Source organism: Herpailurus yagouaroundi, unplaced genomic scaffold (assembly GCF_014898765.1).
Source record: "Herpailurus yagouaroundi ecotype Mexico unplaced genomic scaffold, PumYag 163, whole genome shotgun sequence".
Taxonomy (NCBI): Eukaryota; Metazoa; Chordata; class Mammalia; order Carnivora; family Felidae; genus Herpailurus; species Herpailurus yagouaroundi.
The window spans coordinates 39,513,481-39,534,145 of NW_024412404.1; the positions used below are offsets into that span (position 1 = coordinate 39,513,481).

General features: G+C 42.4%; 1 protein-coding gene across 1 annotated transcript in view; it reads right to left on the reverse strand.

Annotated features, from left to right (window-relative positions):
• The window catches only part of PKD2L1 (polycystin 2 like 1, transient receptor potential cation channel), a 31,149-nt gene extending 16,096 nt beyond the window's left edge, over positions 1-15,053 (reverse strand). The window contains exons 1-2 of the mRNA XM_040486155.1: positions 14,478-15,053; positions 13,824-13,937 (exon numbers count right to left, since the gene is read on the reverse strand). Coding sequence (XP_040342089.1) covers positions 13,824-13,937; positions 14,478-14,703 — 340 coding nt within the window. The 5' untranslated portion in view covers positions 14,704-15,053. The remainder of the gene's footprint in view (positions 1-13,823; positions 13,938-14,477) is intronic.
• Between the last annotated feature and the right edge of the window lie 5,612 nt (positions 15,054-20,665).

Below are 20,665 nucleotides of genomic sequence, written 5' to 3' on the forward strand. Positions count from 1 at the left end.
ATTTCTCTTCATTCCCATGGAGTTCAATTAATGCTATAATAATAATACAATATAAAAATCATAAAATTATTTTTAAAAATCTTTCCTCCTATTTGTTTCCAAGTCATAGGTTAAAATTTACAGGTGCTGGATGCTGTACTAGACTTTGTGACTGCTTCCTTAAGATCTTCTCTTGGTTAATACCATGATTTTATTTGAGATATCACACCTCTGTGGATCATCTCATGAATGTTGCTAGAAGCTGAATTCAACCCTGGCTCTTGGATTTGGGCGGGAAGCTTAGACCTAAACTAATCCATGAATAGCCCTTCCTTGGCCCCATTACAGGTTAAGGGATGAGCATGTAACACATTTCAGGTCAAGAAATCACAAAGAGGGGCACCTTGGTGGCTCGGTTGAGCAGCCAACTCTGGATTTCAACTCCAAGTCATGATCTCATGGTTCATGGGATCAAGCCCCACGTTGGGCTCTGTGATGACAGCATGGAGCCTGCTTGGGATTCTCTCTCTCATTCTCTCTCTCTGCTCCTCCCCCCACTTGGCTCTCTCTCTCAAAATAAATAAATAAACTTAAAAAAAAAGAAGTCATGAAGAGAGACTTCTGGAGTCTTTTATAAGACCTTCTCTCTTATAATAGATATGAATGAGAAAGTCCCAGAGGATTCAGCCCTAAGATGAATCTGTGCAGCTGGCAGAATTGAATAATAGAAATAGACAGGTCTTTGATGATTAAGTCACTGGATGGGTCATCCTTGAACCCTACCCTCCTTTGGACTTTCATTACCTAGACAATAAATCCCATATGGTTTAAGCCAGCTTCGCTGCATTTTATTCCCTTGTAATGTGATCCTTACTTGTGTGGAAACGACATTTTCAAAAAGATGGCATTATTTCCAAGAAAATAGAGGTAGAAAGCCTTCTGCTACTGTTGGAACATCTCTGGAGAGCAGCCAATGACTTTAGCTTATTTGTGCCAAATCTACATTAATTAAAATACATTAATCACCCTGTATTAAAGGAGGCTTACTGACTAAACCGACTGATGATGATATTCTAGGAACATACCTACAATTAATTCCTCAAGGCTCTCCAAGCTTTATTTCTGGGTAAATCCAGGTCTCCAGAATACAATAAAAATTTACACACACATATGTGTGTGTATGTATAAGCATATATATATGGATATATATGCCTATATGCATATATACATACACAAATGTGTACATATGTCTGTATAGTATATCGCTACTCGTAAAAATTATGTAAGAATGAGAATTTAATATGGATTTTAAAGGAGGCAGATATAAAAGACAGCCAAAAGAAGAGTAGCTTCAGTCTTTAACATTGCTTTTATCCATTATGATATTCCATGTCTCATATAAAACCCAACAAAGCCAATTGTTCCCAGAAATAGGGTCTCCTTATTAACTGGTGTGCTTTTTCTTACCAGTGAGAACTGCGCAGCCTGTTTATGTTGTCTTCTTGCTTTGGGTGCCAGGAATCTCAGGCTTTGTTCTTATTTGCAGTACTTTTGTTCATCTTAAGTTTTCTGGTACAAGGTGTCTTCCCCCCTATGTTTTCCCATTTCTTTTGCCAAGTTTTTAAATTATAGTTCTAGGGGCACCTGGGTGGCTCAGTCAGTTAAGCGTCCGACTTCGGCTCAGGTCATGATCTCCCGGTTCGTGAGTTCGAGCCCCGCGTCAGGCTCTGTGCTGACAGCTCAGAGCCTGGAGCCCATTTCAGATTCTGTGTCTCCTTCTCTCTCTGCCCCTCCCCTGTTCATGCTCTGTCTCTCTGTCTCAAAAATAAATAAACGTTAAAAAATTTTTTTAAAAAAATTAAAAAAAATTATAGTTCTAATTGGCTATATTTTATTGCATCTGTGCTTTTGAGAAACTGTGTCTTTATTTATTTTGAGAGAGGCAGAGAGAGTGCAAGTGGGAGAGGGGCAGAGAGAAAGGGAGAGAGAGAATCCTAAGCAGGCTCCACACTATCAGTGCAGAGCCCAACGAAGGGCTCAATCCCACAACCATGAGATCATGACTGAGCCGAAATCAAGAGCTGGATGCTTAACTGACTGAGACACCCAGGAACTCCTGTATCCTGTGCTTTTTAATGTAAGCTGGCTCATGTGCCTTTGAGCTGGCTCAGGTGCCTTTAATGTAAGCTGGCTCAGGTGGGGCATAATATATTATTATTATTAAAGAAGCATAACTGTAATAATTATTAATCACCACCATCATCATGAGCTTGGGTAATAACCTGATTTTATCCATTCCAATATTTATAGTAGAGACTGAGTATTAAGTCCTCTCTTTTGAACTGCTGGAAGACCTTCCCAGCTCAGAGCAGTAACAAGAAGTCAGCAGTTTCTTTGTGTGCCTAGCTTCCCAGGTGATTGCCATCTAGGCCATCATATGCTGAGCTCCTTCCTTGGTCCTAATTACTATTTAATGGAACTTAGCTGTTATTTTCTAGCAGCCCTCTCCTTGGGCAGGAGAGTGCCAACTAAATGACAAAGAACCTTGAAAAGCTGGGGTGCTTCTGCCAGCGAGTGTATAATTATAATTCCTTTATATTTCAATACTACTCCTCTGTTGGAAACTCTGTGCCTTCAAGTTTTTGAAACTCAAAAGACAACTACTCCTTCCTAACCTGGATAGCTGTGAGGAAAAGCAAGGATTTTTTCTAGCGATCTGGAGGTCTCTTCCCTCCACCCCAAACCCAGCCCTGACAGCCATTGTGCGGATAGAACTTTCACTGTTCCATCAATCTTCCAATTGTTGAAGGGTTGGAAGTTCCTTGGGCTTTACCAATCCTATAAATTTACCCTGTGGTTACTTGGATGGCCTCTTCCTGAGCCCCTCTTATCACCTGGATTGTGGAGAAGATCTCTGAAACATCTCTACCTATTTCTTAGCACACTGGATCCAGTTTGGCTTTGGTCATATAATTTGAGAGGGAGGGAAGTTTGTTTTATGCTAACTCCTCCAGGGTGATTCTTCTTTCTTGTAAAATAAAATAAAGAACCCTGAAACTGTCACTTCTTATGCCTCTGCAACAGTCTCTGATAATAGTTTCACAATAGTTTAGTGAAATACTTTAATACCCACTCATGGTGGAAAACTATCAGGCCTCATCAGCCTCCCTGGTGATTTTGTATCAGGGAGGTTATAAGTGCCTTGGTTTCTCTGGGTTCCATTAATTGTTGCCACTCCCATGTCAAATTATGGGCAAGAGTTCTCCCCCTATTTGGCATAGACTACTAGTCATTTCTCAATACCTTTCCTCCCCTTCTTACATGATCATGTAATTTTATCTAGAAGCACATGGCTCCCATCTAAATACCACATTACCCAGCCTCCCTTGCAGCTAGTTATGGTGCCTGAACAAGTTCTGGTCAGTGGAATGTGAGTGCAGTAGTAGGCTTCCACTTACAACTTCCGGCTCATGTCCTTAAAAGGATGGAATGTACTTTCCTTTTCTACTTTCCTACTTCCTGACAGCTGTAATATGCACATAAGAGCAGGAGCTGGAGCATGAGGTAGAAGGCATACGTTGAAAATGGCAATGCAGTGAGGTAGAAGCAACCTGGGCTCCACGTGACTGTGGAGCCCCATATTAGTCCAGGGCTTCTCATACCTCAGAATGTTACGAGAGAGAGAAATAAACTCCTGTGAATGTTTCATATGAATACCTCCACGTCAGATGGGTACTTTGGAAAAGGAATTTTTCTAGGAAAATTACGGAAAAAGAGTTGAAGTCAACAAACTGACAACACAAAATTCCTATGTTAAGAAAAGTCAAATCTAATCACAGATCTCTTAGTTAAAACTATTTACTGAGTATATAAAATCCTTTTCCTTTCCTCAGTAGGAAGTGCCCTGTTAAGAAATCCTCTTAGAAAAAAAGAAAAAAAAAAGAAATCCTCGTTTCCTGAGGGGCTCAGGAAAGACGTGGGTGCCTGGATGGCTCAGTCAGTTGAGCATCTGACTTTGATTTCAGCTCAGGTCATGATCTCATGGTCATGGGACCAAGCCCCACGTTGGGTTCTGTGCTGACAACGTGGAGCCTGCTTGGGATTCTCTCTCTCCCTTGCTCTCTGCCCCTCCCTTGCTCATGTACCTCTCTCTCTCTCTCCAAATAAATAATTAACTTGAAAAAAAGAAGAAATCCTCTTATTGTTGCTGTTCTTCTTGGGCAATTCCTCCTTCTACTCACACGTTCTAATGAACTCTATTAGGTCATTTATATAAAGTTGGATTCCAAATGTCTCATGTTTCTTAAAATGGACAGTAGGCAGAAGAAAGTTGCGACCTAGAAATGAGGGAAGGGTTAAATCCTCAGAGCATTCTCTAGAGGATTATATAAAACAAGTGCATTTCACTAAAATTCAAATATAAGTGCCTGGAAAATGGCTGAAATGATATACACCAAACTATTTACAGTGTTTAAGAATAGTGGCCTTTAACATTTTCCATATTATTTGACTTTTGTTTTTAACAAAGAACTATGTATTAGTTAAACTTTTAATAAAGATATTCCCAGGGTTTTGGGGGGCAAGGGGTAGAATTCTTTTGGAATGGAATGAGGAGAAACACTGTTTTATATTTTCCTTTCATTGCCCTTCCAGACTCTGACTCCGGCAAAGCTCTTGCATATTCATAGCCTGAGGCCTCAGTTGGCTCTTGCTCCCACCCCTGCCTACTCCAGGCTGAGAGCCAGTAATATTAAAACAAAACAACAGCAACACACACACACACACACACACACACACACACACACAAATGGCAATGACTTTGGGTTTCCTCAGACTTGAATAATTGCTTGCTTCTGAGACCCGCAAGAGTTCCCAGGCCTCTCTGAACCTTCTGTCCACCTTGCTGTCACCCTGGAGCACCTCTCCATCCATGTGTCACTGTCGGTTTATGTGTTGGCTTCCCTTGCTTCCTGAAGGCAGAGGGTGTATCTCATGTATCTGAAAGCCTTTAATAGTTGACCGAGGTAATAGGACTTCATAAATATTTGAAAGAATGAATGTGTGAATAGCCAGGATCTTGTCCTTAGTTTGAATGTGTTGCTAATAAGCTCTCAATATTTCATTTGTTGAACACTCTATGCTGAGAAACAATATGATTTGACTAGCTGAGACTCATTCTCTAAACAAGTGGTTGTCAAACATTTTGTTCTCAGGACACTTTTGTGACTCCTAAAAATTATTAGGAACTCAAAAAAGGTTTTAATTTGGGTTGTATCTAACAATAATTACCTTACAGAAATTAAAACTGAGGAAAAATTTAAGCATTTATAATAATGATTCATTTTTAAACAATAACAAACCCAATATACATAAACATAGACAACATATTTTTTTTTAATTTTTTTTCAACGTTTATTTATTTTTGGGACAGAGAGAGACAGAGCATGAACAGGGGAGGGGCAGAGAGAGAGGGAGACACAGAATCGGAAATAGGCTCCAGGCTCTGAGCCATCAGCCCAGAGCCTGACGCGGGGCTCGAACTCACGGACCGCGAGATCGTGACCTGGCTGAAGTCGGACGCTTAACCGACTGCGCCACCCAGGCGCCCCATAGACAACATATTTTTATGAAAAGCAATTATTTTCTAAAACAAAACAAATAAATTTGGTGAGGAAAATGGGATTGTTTAACGCTTTTGCAAGCCTGTTTAATGTCCGTCTTTAAAGAACACTGCTGGATTCTCACATCTGCTTCAGAATTCAACATGTTGTTGTATGTTGCTTGGTTGAAATATATTTGAAGAGGGGCGCCTGGGTGGCTCAGTTGGTTAAGCTACTGACTTCGGCTCAGGTCACGATCTCGCAGTTTGTGAGTTTGAGCCCTGCATCGGGATCTGTGCTGACAGCTCAGAGCCTGGAGCCTGCTTCAAATTCTATGTCTCCCCCTCTCTCTACCCTTCCCCTGCTCATGCTCTGTGTCTCTCTGTCTCTCAATAATAAATGTGAAAGAAAAAAAATTAAAAAAAAATATATATGAAGAAAATATGACCTCTCTCAGACATGTAATTTGGTAAGGGAGGACCTCACAAACCCCCTGAAAGGGTCTCAGGAGGCCCCAGGGTCCTTGGAGCACAACTTTGACAATATTGCCCTTTGCCTTATATCTGTGACTAGAACCTCCACACAGGTCTAACGATCTACTTGAACTTAAAATCATAGACTTACTGTTGCCACCACCGAATAGCATAAGGAAATTATTAGCAGCGTTATTATAATCCCTTACCTGTGTACCATGTTTCATTGTTTTCAAAGCATTTTCTCATGCAATACCTCCCAACAGCTTGTCAGACGTGGTCTAACTATCCTACTTTGCCCACGAGCAGTTTTCCTATTGTTAAATATCAAAATTCCATCAAGTAAATTTTAAAGATCTAATTGGCTTTATTAATTGATATGTGAATCAGGCAGCGTCCCATCTAGCAAGTAGAGGGGAGCTCCAAAGGGCTGCAGAAAAGGAAAGGTTTTTAAAGAGGGAGTGGAAAAAGGAAATTATTAGCAAAGAAGCCATTGTTTTAGGCAAGATCGCCCTTCTATGCGGAACAGAAGGGACCTATCAGTAAATTTCCTAGTGTTGGCCAGGCAATTCCCATGGCAACTGATTAAAGGTTAAATTTTTGGGAGGTTGAAACTGCAATTGGGTCAGGTAGTAAGTCTTCATTTACTGACGTGGGGCCTTAACCTAAGTGACACCATTTGGGTCCTGTGGTTTTCTTTTTAACACTATGAATCATGAAATTCAAATTTATATGGTCTGCTCAGGGTCATTCAATTGGCAAGAGGCAGAGTCAATACTCAGACTCATGCTTTATGAATGAGAGCTACATGTTCTTTCTCTGGCTACTCACACCAGCAGTGCCCCAAACTGAGCTCATCTATAAAAATCTGGAATAGCTAGATTTTATCAGCTACTGCTGCCTGCTCTTTGTACTTGATCAAAGCATAGTTGTAGGTAAAAAGCCTTTCCCTGATTCCAAGAACTGGCACTTAAATGTACTACTGTATTCCTAGAGACCAGTGACAGCCTCATGAGGGGGAAAACTAAATGACAGGTTATCATCTAGCATTGGACAACAAGATATGTCCAGGCTCACCAGTCTTGTAACAGTGATCCAGACCCTCAGAATTCTGGGGCACCAGGGAATTCTACTATGGTAAATATAGGCCAAAGTGTGCTAGTTGGCCTAAATCCCTATTATTTAGCTAGAGCTGGCTCAGATCACTTCACCCTAGTACCAGAAGGACTTTGTAACTTTCTGTGTCTGGGTGGGCCATAGGTAACTGAGCATGCTAGGAAAAGCATGAAATCATGCTTTTCATGATTTCATGATTTCATGCTTTTCCTAGCCATGGCCAAACTTGATCCCCAGCAACTGTTTCTAGAGGGCCTAGTCTTTCCGATCCTTCATAAGCATTATCCTGATGCCTTCTCAGGCTTTTCTCAGATCTCAGGCTTCCAGTGGGTTAAACTTTACATTTCAATTATTTCCTAACTTATAAACGAAATAAACTGGTATTTATTAAAAGCCTACTATATGCCAGGCACTGTTCTATTTGTACTTACTTCTTTTCCACCAATCTTACAGAGGTGGTCATTACCATCATCTGATATGTAAAGAAATCAGGGTTTCCAGGGATTTATGTATCTTGAACTATCTTGCTAAAGGCAATGGCTAATAACTGGTTGTACTGTCATTTGAACCATGTCGTCTTATTCCAGGTCCCATGCTCTTCCCATCACCATCATACCTTCACTAACGTCATGATTCTATGTGACCAATTATCTTCTTCCATCCTTACAGTCACATAGGGTATAAGAGCTCACCCACAGACATTTCCTGAACCTCCAATATGTTTCTGTTCCTTTCCTTGCCAATTCTAGGAATGTCCAGTCAAGAAAGACATTTTCTACCGACGTTCCTCAAAAAATTAAAACTAGAACTACCAGGGGAGCCTGGATGGCTCAGTCAGTTAAGCGTCTAACTTCAGCTCAGGTCATGATCTCACAGTTCCTGAGTTCAAGCCCCGCATCGGGCTCTGTGCTGACAGCTCAGAGCCTGGAACCTGCTTTGGATTCTGTGTCTCCCTCTCTCTCTCTGCCTCTCTCCTGCCCATGCTCTGTTTCTCAAAAATAAATAAGTGTTAAAAAAAAATTAAAAAAGAAAACCTAGAATTACCATATGGTCCAGCAATTCCACTTCTGGGTATTTATCTTAAGAAAATGATATCACTATCTCAAACAGATATCTGCACCCCTATGCTCCTTGCAGCTTTATTTACAATAGCCAAGACATGGAAACAACCTAAGTGTCCATTGACAGATGAATAGACAAAGAAAATACAGTACATATGTACAATGAAATATTATTCAGCCACCAAAAAAGGAAATCCTGCTATTTGCAACATAATGGATGGACATTAAGGACATTATACTAAGTGAAGTAAGTCAGACAGAGAAAAACAAATGCTATATGATGTCACTTATATGTGGAGTCTAAAACAAAAATCAGAAACAAAACCCAACAAACTCATAGATACAGAGAATAAATTGGTGGTTGTCAGATACAGGGGGATGAGAGGGGAAGTGGAATCAGTGAAGGTGGTCAAAAGGTACAAACTTCCAATTATAAGATTAATAAGTCCAGCATGATGACTATAGTTAACAATACGGTATTGTATATTTGAAGGTTGCTAAGAGATTAAATCTTAAAAATCCTCATTATAAGAAAAAAAGTAACTATGGTGACGAGTGTTAACTAAACCAATTTGGAGATCATTTCCCAATACATACATATATGCAATCATGTTTTACACCTAAAATGAATGCAATGTTGTATGTTAATTATATCTCAATAAAGCAAAAAAGAAGGACATCTTCTTCCTAGCCTCCAAATTTACTTCAACTTCTCCTGTTAATGCAGGATTCTACCAATCTATGAACAGATCCTTGAGATCCACTCAAAAAAGGCAGAATGAAGAGATAGGCATTTCCTTACAACCACTGATGAATAAAGAGCATCCAGTTGACATTAGTTGGTGTGGAGGCACAAGTCACCAAAGATTGAGGGTCTGTGCCCTCCTCCCCAACTGCATGGTGACCAGACCCAGCCGTGTCCTGTCTCAGAGCCGCTCCTATACAGGGCCAGTCCCAGGTGCACCTTTGAGATAACAATACTGTCTCCTAAAACAAACAGCCATTGTTTTCATACAAAGACCTTCAATGTTTCCTCCAACAACAAAAGGCTACAGCCATCCTGCCAAGAAGACAAAGCGCTGGAAGCCCTTTCATAAATATCAGGATGGTGGGAGGGGAGGAGTGGAGGCAAGAAGATCATTCTCCAGCATTTTCTATGTAGAGGAATAGGACAAAATCCACCCATCAGGGACTGTTCTGAATTACTGATCGTTCCTGAACTATTCATAATGACAATAATAAAGGTTTCCTAATCTGTGAAATGGAAGTAATATCTATTCCTTACAGGATTGTTGTCAAGACCAAATGAGATAATAGGCGGAAAAGCTCTTTGTAAGACTTAAAAGGCTGCCCAACTGATAGGGTTATTGTGGGAAGACTGATGTTTCACCCACACCGCCTGCATAAAAAAGATAGCTCTATTTTAGCTGATGAAACTCCTAATAGCTCTGGTATCTAGATAAAGCATATGGGAAAAGAAATGTGGTCAGTATGGCTGCCCACCATAGTTTATGAGGGCCTGTCCCAGGCCAAAGTAGGCTATTTTTCCTAGCCCCAGGAACCCAAATCCTGGAAATGAGCCTCCTGGTGGTTGGTCCCTCACCTAGGGTCTAATGTGCCAAACTTCACCCCCCATCCCCTCTCTTGTCCCCCTTAAAACATGCCTTCCTTAAACAATTTACACAAAAGTAGATACACATCATAAATTAAAGCCTGAGAAAACTGTCCATCCTCACTGATAATGAAAGGCAAATTAAGGCAAATTGTACCATGTTATGCCTACTTAATAACAAAAATTACAAATGAGAATATCCAATGTTGGTGAGATTGTGACAAAATTGGTCTGATCTCAGAGTACTAGTGGCATCATAAATTTGTATGATCCCTTACAAAGGCAAAAATAACACCACATAGCAAGTATTAAGAAGGTATTCCTATCTTTTGGCCTAGTAATCTCCCTCCCTGGAAATTCCAAAGGAAATAATTTAACAAAAATGGCAAAAAGTATCAAGTATACATACATTTACCTATAGTTGGCAAATACTGATACAACAAGAGAAGTATTATAGTTAATTGTGATGTGACTGTAGTCATTGAAATGAAAATATAAAAACTGCTTACGAACATGAAGAAGTATTTAAGATACAATTGTAAGTGAAGGGAACCATATGATACAACTAGGTAAAATATGTAAGTATGTGGATAAGGACTGGTGATAAGTGACAATATCTATGGGGTTGTGGTGGTAAATTATAGGTGACCTATATTTCAAATGTTCTTTAATGTTTTTATATCATTTTTAAAATACAACAATAAAAAGAAAGAAAAATAACCAGCTGGTAGAATTCTCTCAAAATTATGCTTCTCCTAAGGTAGGATAGGTAGTTATCCTTGCTAAGATGTTGATGGGTGTTAATAAATTAATGTGTAACACATTGACAGGCAGAAAGTCCGTAGCAGATTCTAGTTAAAAGTCTCAATAACTGAATCAAGCCAACAGTCACTGAATTGGACCCCTGCTTCTGCCACTTACTTGCTGTATAGCCCTGGGCAAACTATTTCACATATCTAAACCTTTCTGGATTTATAAAATGGGAGTGATGACAGAACCAATATCCTAGAATCACTGTGAGTAGTCAACAAGATAATGTATATAGCGTAGTGCTTTCATTCAGTAAAAGGTTGGTGTGTGTGCTGTTAATAACAACAAGGATGTGGTTGTAGTGATAAACTGAGGTCTTCTGGAGAAAATGCCTTAACTTAAATGGTGCTGTTCAAATGATATTAGCCCTATATGCCTATCTGTGAAGCCAACCACAAACTAAATAGATCTTACTTTTTTAGAGCAGGTTTAGGTTTAAAGCAAAACTGAGTGGAAGATACAGAGATTTCCCATATACCTTTGCCTCCACATATGGACAGACTCCCCCATTATCAAAATCATCCATCAGAGTGGTACATTTATTACAATCGATGACTCTACATTGACACATCATTATTCAAAGTCCATACTTCACATCAGCGTTCACTCTTGGTGTTGTATATTATATGGGTTTGGACAAATGTATAACGACAGGTATCTATTATAATATCATCATACAGAGTAGTTTCACTGCCTTAAAAATTCTCTGCACACCACCTACTCATCTCTCTCACCTCTCGGATCCCTGGAAACCACTGATCCTTTTACTATCTCCATAGCTTTACCTTTCTCAGAACGTCATACAGTTAGAATCATACAATATGTAGCCTTTTCAGATTTGCTTCTTTCTTGAGAGGTATTTTTTTTATAACCACTCTAGAGGACCAAGTGAGTATATTGAAATTCCACTAGATGATACAAAGATAATTACTATCAGTGATTGGGTTAGATTATTTATATATGTTATCTCCATAAGATAAATAGTATTATCCTTGTTCTAGCAACAAGAAAGTGCCCAAAGTTATAAAACCAGTCAGTGCCAGAGCTGGTATTTGAATCCAGTTTGTCTGTCTCCAACCTTCATATCTTTCCATTATGCCACAGTATTGACCCTAATACCAAATATGGGTCCTGGAACATCTGAATCCATAAGAACTGACAGGGAAAAGCACACTGATAAAGGCGGATTTCCAAACACATGTCATTGAAGCTCTTGGAAGACAGCATCCTAATTGAACCACACAATAGCCACCCTGAAATAGACCTGCCTAGCTGTAGAATGGGTTGCCCCGTGAAATAGTGAAATCCCCATGGATATTTCCCAGGATGGGGCTAGTTGGCCACCTGACAGAGCACCACAGGAGGAATCATAGAGAAGGGATTTCTGTGTCCTTGAACTGGACAACCTCTAAATCTGGCTGCTCAGGGACTCTGCACTTATTGGACTGAGTTTATGACTCAGACTTTGGCAAGTCACAGACCATTTAGCATTCACCAGTGCATTAAAATGCCCCTAAATATTCTCAGTGGGCTTCCAGAAACCCAACTTCAACCCCCTTCGGTTCCATACACAGGAGCCAGAAATGGTTCACTATAACTCTGGGGAGCTAGGAACCTCCCAATCTTGCTCCAGAGGCTAATCTGGAAATAGAGACATTTATATAGAAAGGCTCTCCCTGCGGGTTTCAGCTGCTATCATGGGATCTGAAAAAGGAGAGGACACTCCTTCCTAGCAGATGGTTAAGACAAAAAATCAATATGTCAACAAATGAATTTCTGATGGTCACTTGCTGAAAGGAATCAAATGGCCCCCACAGAATGTACACTTGGTCAACTGTTGTTTCCCGCACACACTGTCTCCTTTCACTCTGTGCTGATGACCCATGGTAAACACTCAGAACTGCCCCTTCTATTCCCACAAAGTCCCAACAGAGTGCAAGCAGAGAAAGTGCGTTCTGCTCAGTTTTCCTACAGGGCTCACATAAATGTAGTTGGCTCTAAGATGATGACATTTTCCATCTACACTTATGTTTTCAGACACTTTCAAAAGATTCGTGCATCCTAAAAAGAACAGAGCTTTCTGTGGGATATAAGGTCATGCAATAATGGAGGCACCTTAGTTGTAGGGTCCAAACTTCAGTTTAATTAACACACACGTACACACACAAGTCCACGAAACTAGCTAAAATTCACTTGTGAAAGTTTGGGAAGAAGCCATTGGCTATGTACAAAGCACCCTGTCTATAGGCCTTATACCATCTATTTGGTGCACCTTTGTTATTATCTATAATTATTTGATTCTATCCTTTCATGGCTCGGTGTTTCATCCTTTCACTGGGTTCTTTCAACTTAGATACCAAACCTTCCCAGTTTGGGAAGTTCCCAGAACTTCAGATAAGCTTGCTTCAATGTCTGTGGCATGGTGGTCTCTCACATGGGAGAATCTTAGCTGTACTGACCACCATACCACTTGCATCTTTAACCCTTTTATCAGGAATCTGAGCTCCAAGGCCTGCTGAGCCTTTTTCCTTCTGCCTCTAAAGAAAAGGGGATCAGACATAGCGTAATAACCATGTAAAACCCACCAAACTATTTTTGTTCCAAATAGAAAGGAACCATTTTCCACATTTTACAGAAGGGTAAAAACTTCCACTTTCCAACAGAACATGGTGGCGGCTGAACTGGTGCCAGGAACTTGAATTTGAAACCTGTATTCCCCTCATAATGCTTGACAAAACAACTTTAATAGCTTTCTAACAATCTGCCTTCTTCTCCTGAACTCAGTGACAAAAATTTCTTTTAAATTTTATTTTTATTTATTTTGAGAGTGAGAGGAAGATGAGCAAGAGAGGGACAGAGAGAGAGAGAGAGAGAGAGAGAGAGAGAGAGAGAGAAAGAATCCCAAGCAGGCTCTGCCTACTGTCAGGGCAGAGCTCGTGAACCAGGAGATCATGACCTGAGCCAGAGTCAGACACTTAAATGACTGAGCCTCCCAGATGCCCTGACAAATTCTTTTTAATAAAAATATCTTTAACTGAAAAGGTAACCAATCCCAGGACACGACCTGCTCACACACAGATGCCACCTCCACAGGTGTTGCTGCGGAAGTGTGTACACAGATGTTGTATGCATAGATGCTTCTCACAGAGACACAGAGACAAATGTTACTCACAGAGACAGATGTCCACCAGGAATACGATGTATACTAAAAGCTCCCGCAGGGTGGTCTTGACATACAGCTCCCGGTTTTCAGCTGTGTTCTCAGTCAGGGTTGTTCCCCAAAGTCCTAAGGGACATAGGAGAGACGTCTAGGATCCATAAGAGCAGGGTTCCTCCCAGTTGCCCGGCCCATCAGTCCCTGGACTTTACTCCCATTTCTACTCTGGCCCTCTCCTCACACATCACCTTATTATTATCTTCCTGAATCTGGCTACCCTAATCACACGCAAGCCTGCCCTCCTTCATCAAACACCCTGAGGTAGATAGTGGAAAAGACACTGGGTAGAAGAGAATGAAGACCTGGAAAGGAGGTCCTTGTTTCAGGTGGGGCCATCTAGGGTATCATCACAAATATGCCCTCCCTCAAGCTAACTCCCACATACCTTTCTGGGTCCCCAGAGATGGAGATGACTGCACCAGGCTCTCTCTCTGAGAGACCATGAGCCTGGCCTCTGTGTTCTGGGGACATCGGCTCTAAGAGACAATTCATAAAGCCCAAAGAGATATTGACATCCCACCTCTTCTTCAGATCACATCTCCCCCCAAAGCTTTTGGGACCCCTCTTCTAACTCCAGTATCCTGAAAGAACCCTCCTCCCACCAGGTACCTCTGATGCCACGGCAGATCTGGAAGCAGCAATTGGACACCAGGGTCCTGTACGCCTTCTTTTGGGGTCCATCTTCAGGCTTTTTGGGCTGGGATTCAGGGGGCATCACACTGGAGATGGTGCAGATCCTCAGTGTCCCATGTGGGGACCGGGGACCACTGTAGGCAGGGTTGTCCCAGGCTCCTCTCCCCATATTTTGGAGCTCTTGCCCCTTGGGACTTCCCATAGCATTCGTGGGGAATGAGGTAGGGGACCTGGCACGTCAGATACCCACTGTCACCTGAAGAAAGAGGGAGCAAAGCACAGTCCAGTCTAGTTAGCAGAAGGCAAAGGAAAGAGAGGGTGAGAACAGCTGGTCTCAGAAAGACTCTGCTTCCTGCCTTTTGTAGGGAGAATCTATACTAGCTGTGGGGAGGGAACAGACAGAAGGGGGTGGAGAATGGCCATCAGTCCTGTCTGGGGCTCTCTCTTCCTCTACCTTGGAGAAAGGGGGGTAGGAGGGACCTGAAGGCAGGAGTTTGGCAGGAGAAAGAGAAGACTGGGAGGGAGGTGTGGAGATGGGGGGGAAGGAAGGAGGAGTGAGAGAGGTGTGCTGGGAGGAGAGGAGGGCTGTTTATAGATGGGCCTGGTGGCTGATGGGGGTGGGGGGAGGGTCCGAGTCTGAAAGAAGAGGGGATGAAAGAGCAGTGGGAGGAGCTGGCAAAAGAGGATGCCTGGCAGACTCCGTTGTGGGTCTGGGCTAATTTCCACTAAAAGCTCCTGAAAGGGCCGACATGGATTGGGCTGAGGACCAAGGCCAGGGACAGGAGACTGGAAAGTGCTGCCCCCCTTCCAGGTTCATTCAATGGTGTCTGAGGCCCCTTTAATGTCTCACCTTGGGCTGTCCCCTGTGGTGGCCCTACAGCTGGGGAAAGGAAAGAGGCAGGAGGAGCCCCTGTTTTAGACACTTAAGGGGCAGGGTCCTGACTGCTGATGAGGTCGTGATGGTGGGGGGCACTATGGAGGTCCAGACTCTCTATATCCTTTCTCTGAGGTCTGCCCTCCTATGGCTTATGAGAGAGCTACACTGGCAGAAAAGTGTTCCTCAAAGGTATGAAGCTCAGCCTAGGGAAGAGGCTAAGCCCTGATTGGGAGAATGTATCAGAGAGCAAAGGGCAAGGACAGTGTGATTTGGAACTCCTTAAGAAGAGTAGATATCTGGACTCAGCTCAGCTGACAACTTTATCTTATGACTCTGCTAGGTACTGGACCGAGGGCTGTAAACATGAGCACATAATGGAACTATGAGAATTATCAGAACTGGTGTGCTTTTTAAAATTTTTTTTCATGTTTATTTATTTTTGAGAGAGAGAGACAGAGCACCAATGGGGAAGGGTCAGAGAGAGAGAGCGAGACAGAGAATCCAAAGCAGGCTCCAGGCTCTGAGCTGTCAGCACAGAGCCCGATCTGGGGCTTGAACTCACAAGACATGAGATGGTGACCTGAATCAAAGTCAGATGCTTAACCATCAAAGTCTGAGCTACCCAGGCACCCCAGAACTGGTCTGCTTTCTTCCATCTCAGATGCCTGAATTAAAACCCTGGCATGTGCCCCCAGGTACATCTCTGCCTCTGCTCTGCTCCAACCTCTGATCACTTGCCTGGGGCTCCCTTACAAGCATGTGTCCAGAATGGCACTGGCCCCACAGGTGCAGGGGTTATATCCTCCTTGATGGTTGGGGTGGGGGCTGCTCTCTCTCCAACTGCTGGCTCCCCATCTGGGCCACCCTATTGCTCACTCGACTGAAGTCCACCTCACTGCTCAGGAAAACACCAATCTGGTGGAAGTCACCAGTCTTAAGTGTCCCCATAAAGAGATCCTGATTCCAGACAACCCAAGGCTGGCCTCAGGTCCTTGATAAATAAGTGTTCTCCAACACCTGAGAAAGGGTTGAAAAAACAGCAGCTATCTTACCCCTGGGTCTGCAGCATGGATCTCCTGTCCCAGGCCCAGATACTTTTAGGGAATTAACTCTGTCTGGGCTGGAGTTATGGCTTCTCTGTGAGCTTCCCTAGAAGGAAGAGTTTCATCTCTACATTTTATTGGTTAATGAGACATAGTCTAAGGTGCTTGTTTTCTTCGGGAAGACAAAAGACAAGGAAGCGTACCAATTTTGACCAATTTGTGCGAAATCTGCTGATAGTGAAGGAACAGGACCTGATGCTTCTCACACACAAGCTTTTCAAACAATTGCAAAAGGACCCCTGGCTTGCAAAACTGAACATTAGCACAGAGGTGATAAATAGGAAGCTAGCAGTGTAGTTCAAAGAAATGATGAGAGGAAGAGGAGATGATTTCTGACTCCTTGGGGGTAATTTTGTATTCTGAGAGAGGCCTGTGATCAACAAGGGTTCGGATGGACTCAAGGATGTTCGTTATGTGACGGGTCCCACACCCTTGTGACCAGAGCTGGACTGCTTTATTCACAGTCACCCAACCTAGGAAACACTGCTTTTCCCTGCTCAGTCTCCTCTCCCCATGTGTGTGGATCAACCCATAATACCCCTCAGGAGTACAGGTTATGCAACACAGCTTGAGAAATTTTCTCTAAAGGTGCTGTGCATTCCTAGGGTGTTTAGTCTTGCTCAAGAAGGTCATAAACATATTAATCAAGTGGGATCTCCTGATACTTTTGTGTCCAGCAGTTCTTAATGTCTTCAAGCTTCTAAGGCACTTGGCTTTTCCTGAGTGGCCAGATCCAGTTAATAAGGGCAACCAATATCAGAGTCCTGTGACTCAGGCTGCTTCTTAGCAGTTTAGCAAAACCCAACAGGCTTGAATTTGAAACTCAAACTGCCAGGTTGAACTCTTGGCTCAGCAGCTTACTAAGTGTATGGTTCTGGGAAAGTCCCTTTTGAGACTTAGTTTATGTATCTGCAGAGTGTTCATACTAAACCCTGCTCTGCTGAACTTGAGGACTGTTTTAAGATTAAAACAGTAGATACAGAAACCTTTATGAACTGTGTGCTATAAAGCACAAAACAAATTTAGTTATCTTGCCATAGCATCCATCCTTGTGCCCAGCACAAGAAATTCATGTTTAAGGAAGATACCTTCAGTCAGGACTCTGTTGTCATTATCTCTGAGAGACAAGGGTCTCAGAACTCTCCATATCAACACGCATTCCATTCCAACTGACACCAACAGAGAGGAACGATGGCCTTTCACTTGGAGAGTGTTACAACAGTAGTCAGGAATGAGAGCAGCTCTTAGCAATTTTTGAACACATGGCAAGCCTGGTTGTCCATCAGAACCCAAAATACCTCTTCAGCATGATGCCTCTTAGCCCACTTGGTGAATCGATCCCATTGCTTCACTGGGATACACTTTGTGGTTGCATACTATCCTATTGCACACACCAGCAAAAGGATTACACCATTTCTGCCATGAGTACACTCCTTTTTATGCCATGCCCATCCTAGCCAGGCTCTTCAGTGCCACTCAGATCCACTGGGTCCTGACAAAAAGCCCAGAGACAGCAAAGGCCAAAGGAAGGAAACCTGTGACCCATCTTCTTATAAATTCTCCATGTAAATTCCCCCAGGATAAGTCACCTTTCATATTTTAAAGAAGGAGCCCTGGCATGACTCATAGTCCAGATTCTACAGAGAGAAGCAAGCTTCAAACCACCTTCTGTGTGAAAATAAACATAGTGACCCTTGACTCTTCCCACCTCAATGAACATAAATAATAGAGCTCCATAAGTAACAGTGGCTCACCGTGGCAATGATTCTCAATGGAGGACACGGAAGATCACTTTTTTATAAGAGAACCCTGCATTTAAGAGCTTACCCTTCACCAATATGCCACTAATCATCTGCATGGCACAAATATTGAAATTTGAGGACCTGAAGTTTTCAGCAATAAACACAGTGGACCAAGCAAACAGACAGGAGTAGGCTAATCCCAAGGGAGTCCTCCCCTCCCTGTTTTTGTGCAATAAACACCACAGCACTGCAACATAAGCCACAGCTTTTCAATACCTTAGAACAGACAAGCCAGATCCATTGGAAGGTTCAGGTGTATGAAGTCCTGTTGCAGCTGTTCCAGCCCAGAAAGCCAAGAAACTAGCATTTTGTTGTATTTCATCAGGGACCTCACAGGGAGAGGCTGGAGGAGACCCGCATCCCCTCATCACAATGACCCATTTCAGTCTCTTCCTTCCTTCCCATTACCTCCTGGATTTAACATGTCCTGCTGGAATACATTTTGCATCTTCCATCCCTCCAAAGAGAACCTTTTTGGAATGAGCCCTTCAACTTTCCTCCCATATCTAGAGAGCCCTCCTGGATATCTATCCCCATTTGTCTATGCCTTCTGTAGAAGATTGGACAGGTAGATGGAACCAACCAAACCCAGGTGGTGGGAGATGATGCCATCAACAAAAATAAGGAAGTCAGTCTTCAGTTGTCTGGAAACTTGGGTCTGAGGCCGTGATCTTACCCCTTTGCATGAATGTAGTCTAGATGCAGATGTTCACATGGTCCTGAAGTGATCCATCAGCATTATCCCTTCTAGGAAGAGCTCCAGCTGTGGCAGGCAGGGTTCTGTGTGGGATGGTGAGCATTAGCCAGGCCTCCTGCTAGACAGGGTGGAGTCGGGAGGAAAGAGCTCCATGTGAGCCGGAGACACTAGGCTAGAAAGAAAGGTAGGAGGTGGAGGGGAAAGAAAGGCATGAGAGAGGAAGTGGATTATGGGGAAGAGGACCTGAGAGGGCACAGTTCTCTCCTTCAGAGCTACTCACTAAATTTCACAGGAGGCTTGGTTGACTGAAAGTCCTGAGGTTGTGAAGATGGAAGACTGGGAACGAGGGCAGATCTCCCAGATGCTCACTCTTCCAGCATCATTTCAGGGTCTCAGGGCAATCACCCTACATACCTCCTTGTCCCTGCCTCTGAGGGCCCCATCACAGGAGACACACATTTGTCCATCCTGAGTCCTCATTCCAGTCATAACTCATTCCACAGGTATTTATTGAGTGCCGACTCTATAGTAGGGACTCTGGGGTAGGCAGCAAATAAGATCATCAGGGCCTGTGCCTCACAGAACTTACATTCTGGAAGAGAAGATAGGCATCAAGTAAATAGACAGATAATTTATGATTTGTAATCATAAAAAGTGCTGCAAAGGAGAAGTACAGGGTGCTAGGAGGAAATATGGCAGGACACCCAAATTTCTAAGGCAAATGAGGAAGAGAATCAGGATTTCTACCTCTCTTCCCCCTTCTTGGCCTGGCAGCAAATAGGGTTTTCTGAGATTCAGAAATGTTTTAATGCTAATATACACAAGGAAACAGACTTAGTTAAATTAGAGAGTTAAAGGAGTTAAACAAGGAAAAAGTTATAACTGTAAGAAAGGGTACGACATACAGTAATCTTTAATCCTCGTGGTCACCAGTACAAGAGTTGAGCTAAGCTTGAAACCTTGCATTGGATTCCTTCTGAACACATGGAATCCAACCACTCTTTCATTCCTGAAATTGATGATCACCTCAACACCTGGAAAGGAGGCAGAAATTAATAAGAGAGGTAGAGTAGCTGGCAAAACTACAAACTGATTAAAAATTTCCTCAGGTGATGGTTTTACAGGTGTTTACTTATCTCCAAGCTCATCAGGTTGTATACTTTAAGGATGTACAACTTTTTGCATGCCAATCATACCTCAGTAACAGTCAATACTTCAAAAAATTTTGTTTTAATTTCTCAAACAGGAATTTGGAACCAAGAGCTTAATGTTTCTTTTATTCTGTTCACCCTGTAACCCTAAATCTAGGAAGCTATCCTGATGTTTCTATCAACATAAATATTAGATAGAAAAAAATATTAAATAAGGATACAAGGTTGAAAACTACCTGTGTGTTAAGGATGTAGTTCCTTCTAAAAGGAAGGCAGGCCTCAAAAGGACAGAGTAAATGTGTTGTTTATTAGTCCTTCTTTCTTTGGGGGCTAGAACTTGATCCTCCTGCCCTGCCCTATCCCCTGGCAAAGAGGGAACATATAGATTTGGATTCCCCCCAAGAAACTTAGGACCCATCCAGCTTTCTCTTCCCTCAACTTGAGGTGAATGTTGGATGACACAAAAAGAAACAGTTTTAGTATTAGAAAAGGTTCATTAGAAAATTCTCACCCTGAACTCACCCAGAACTGCAT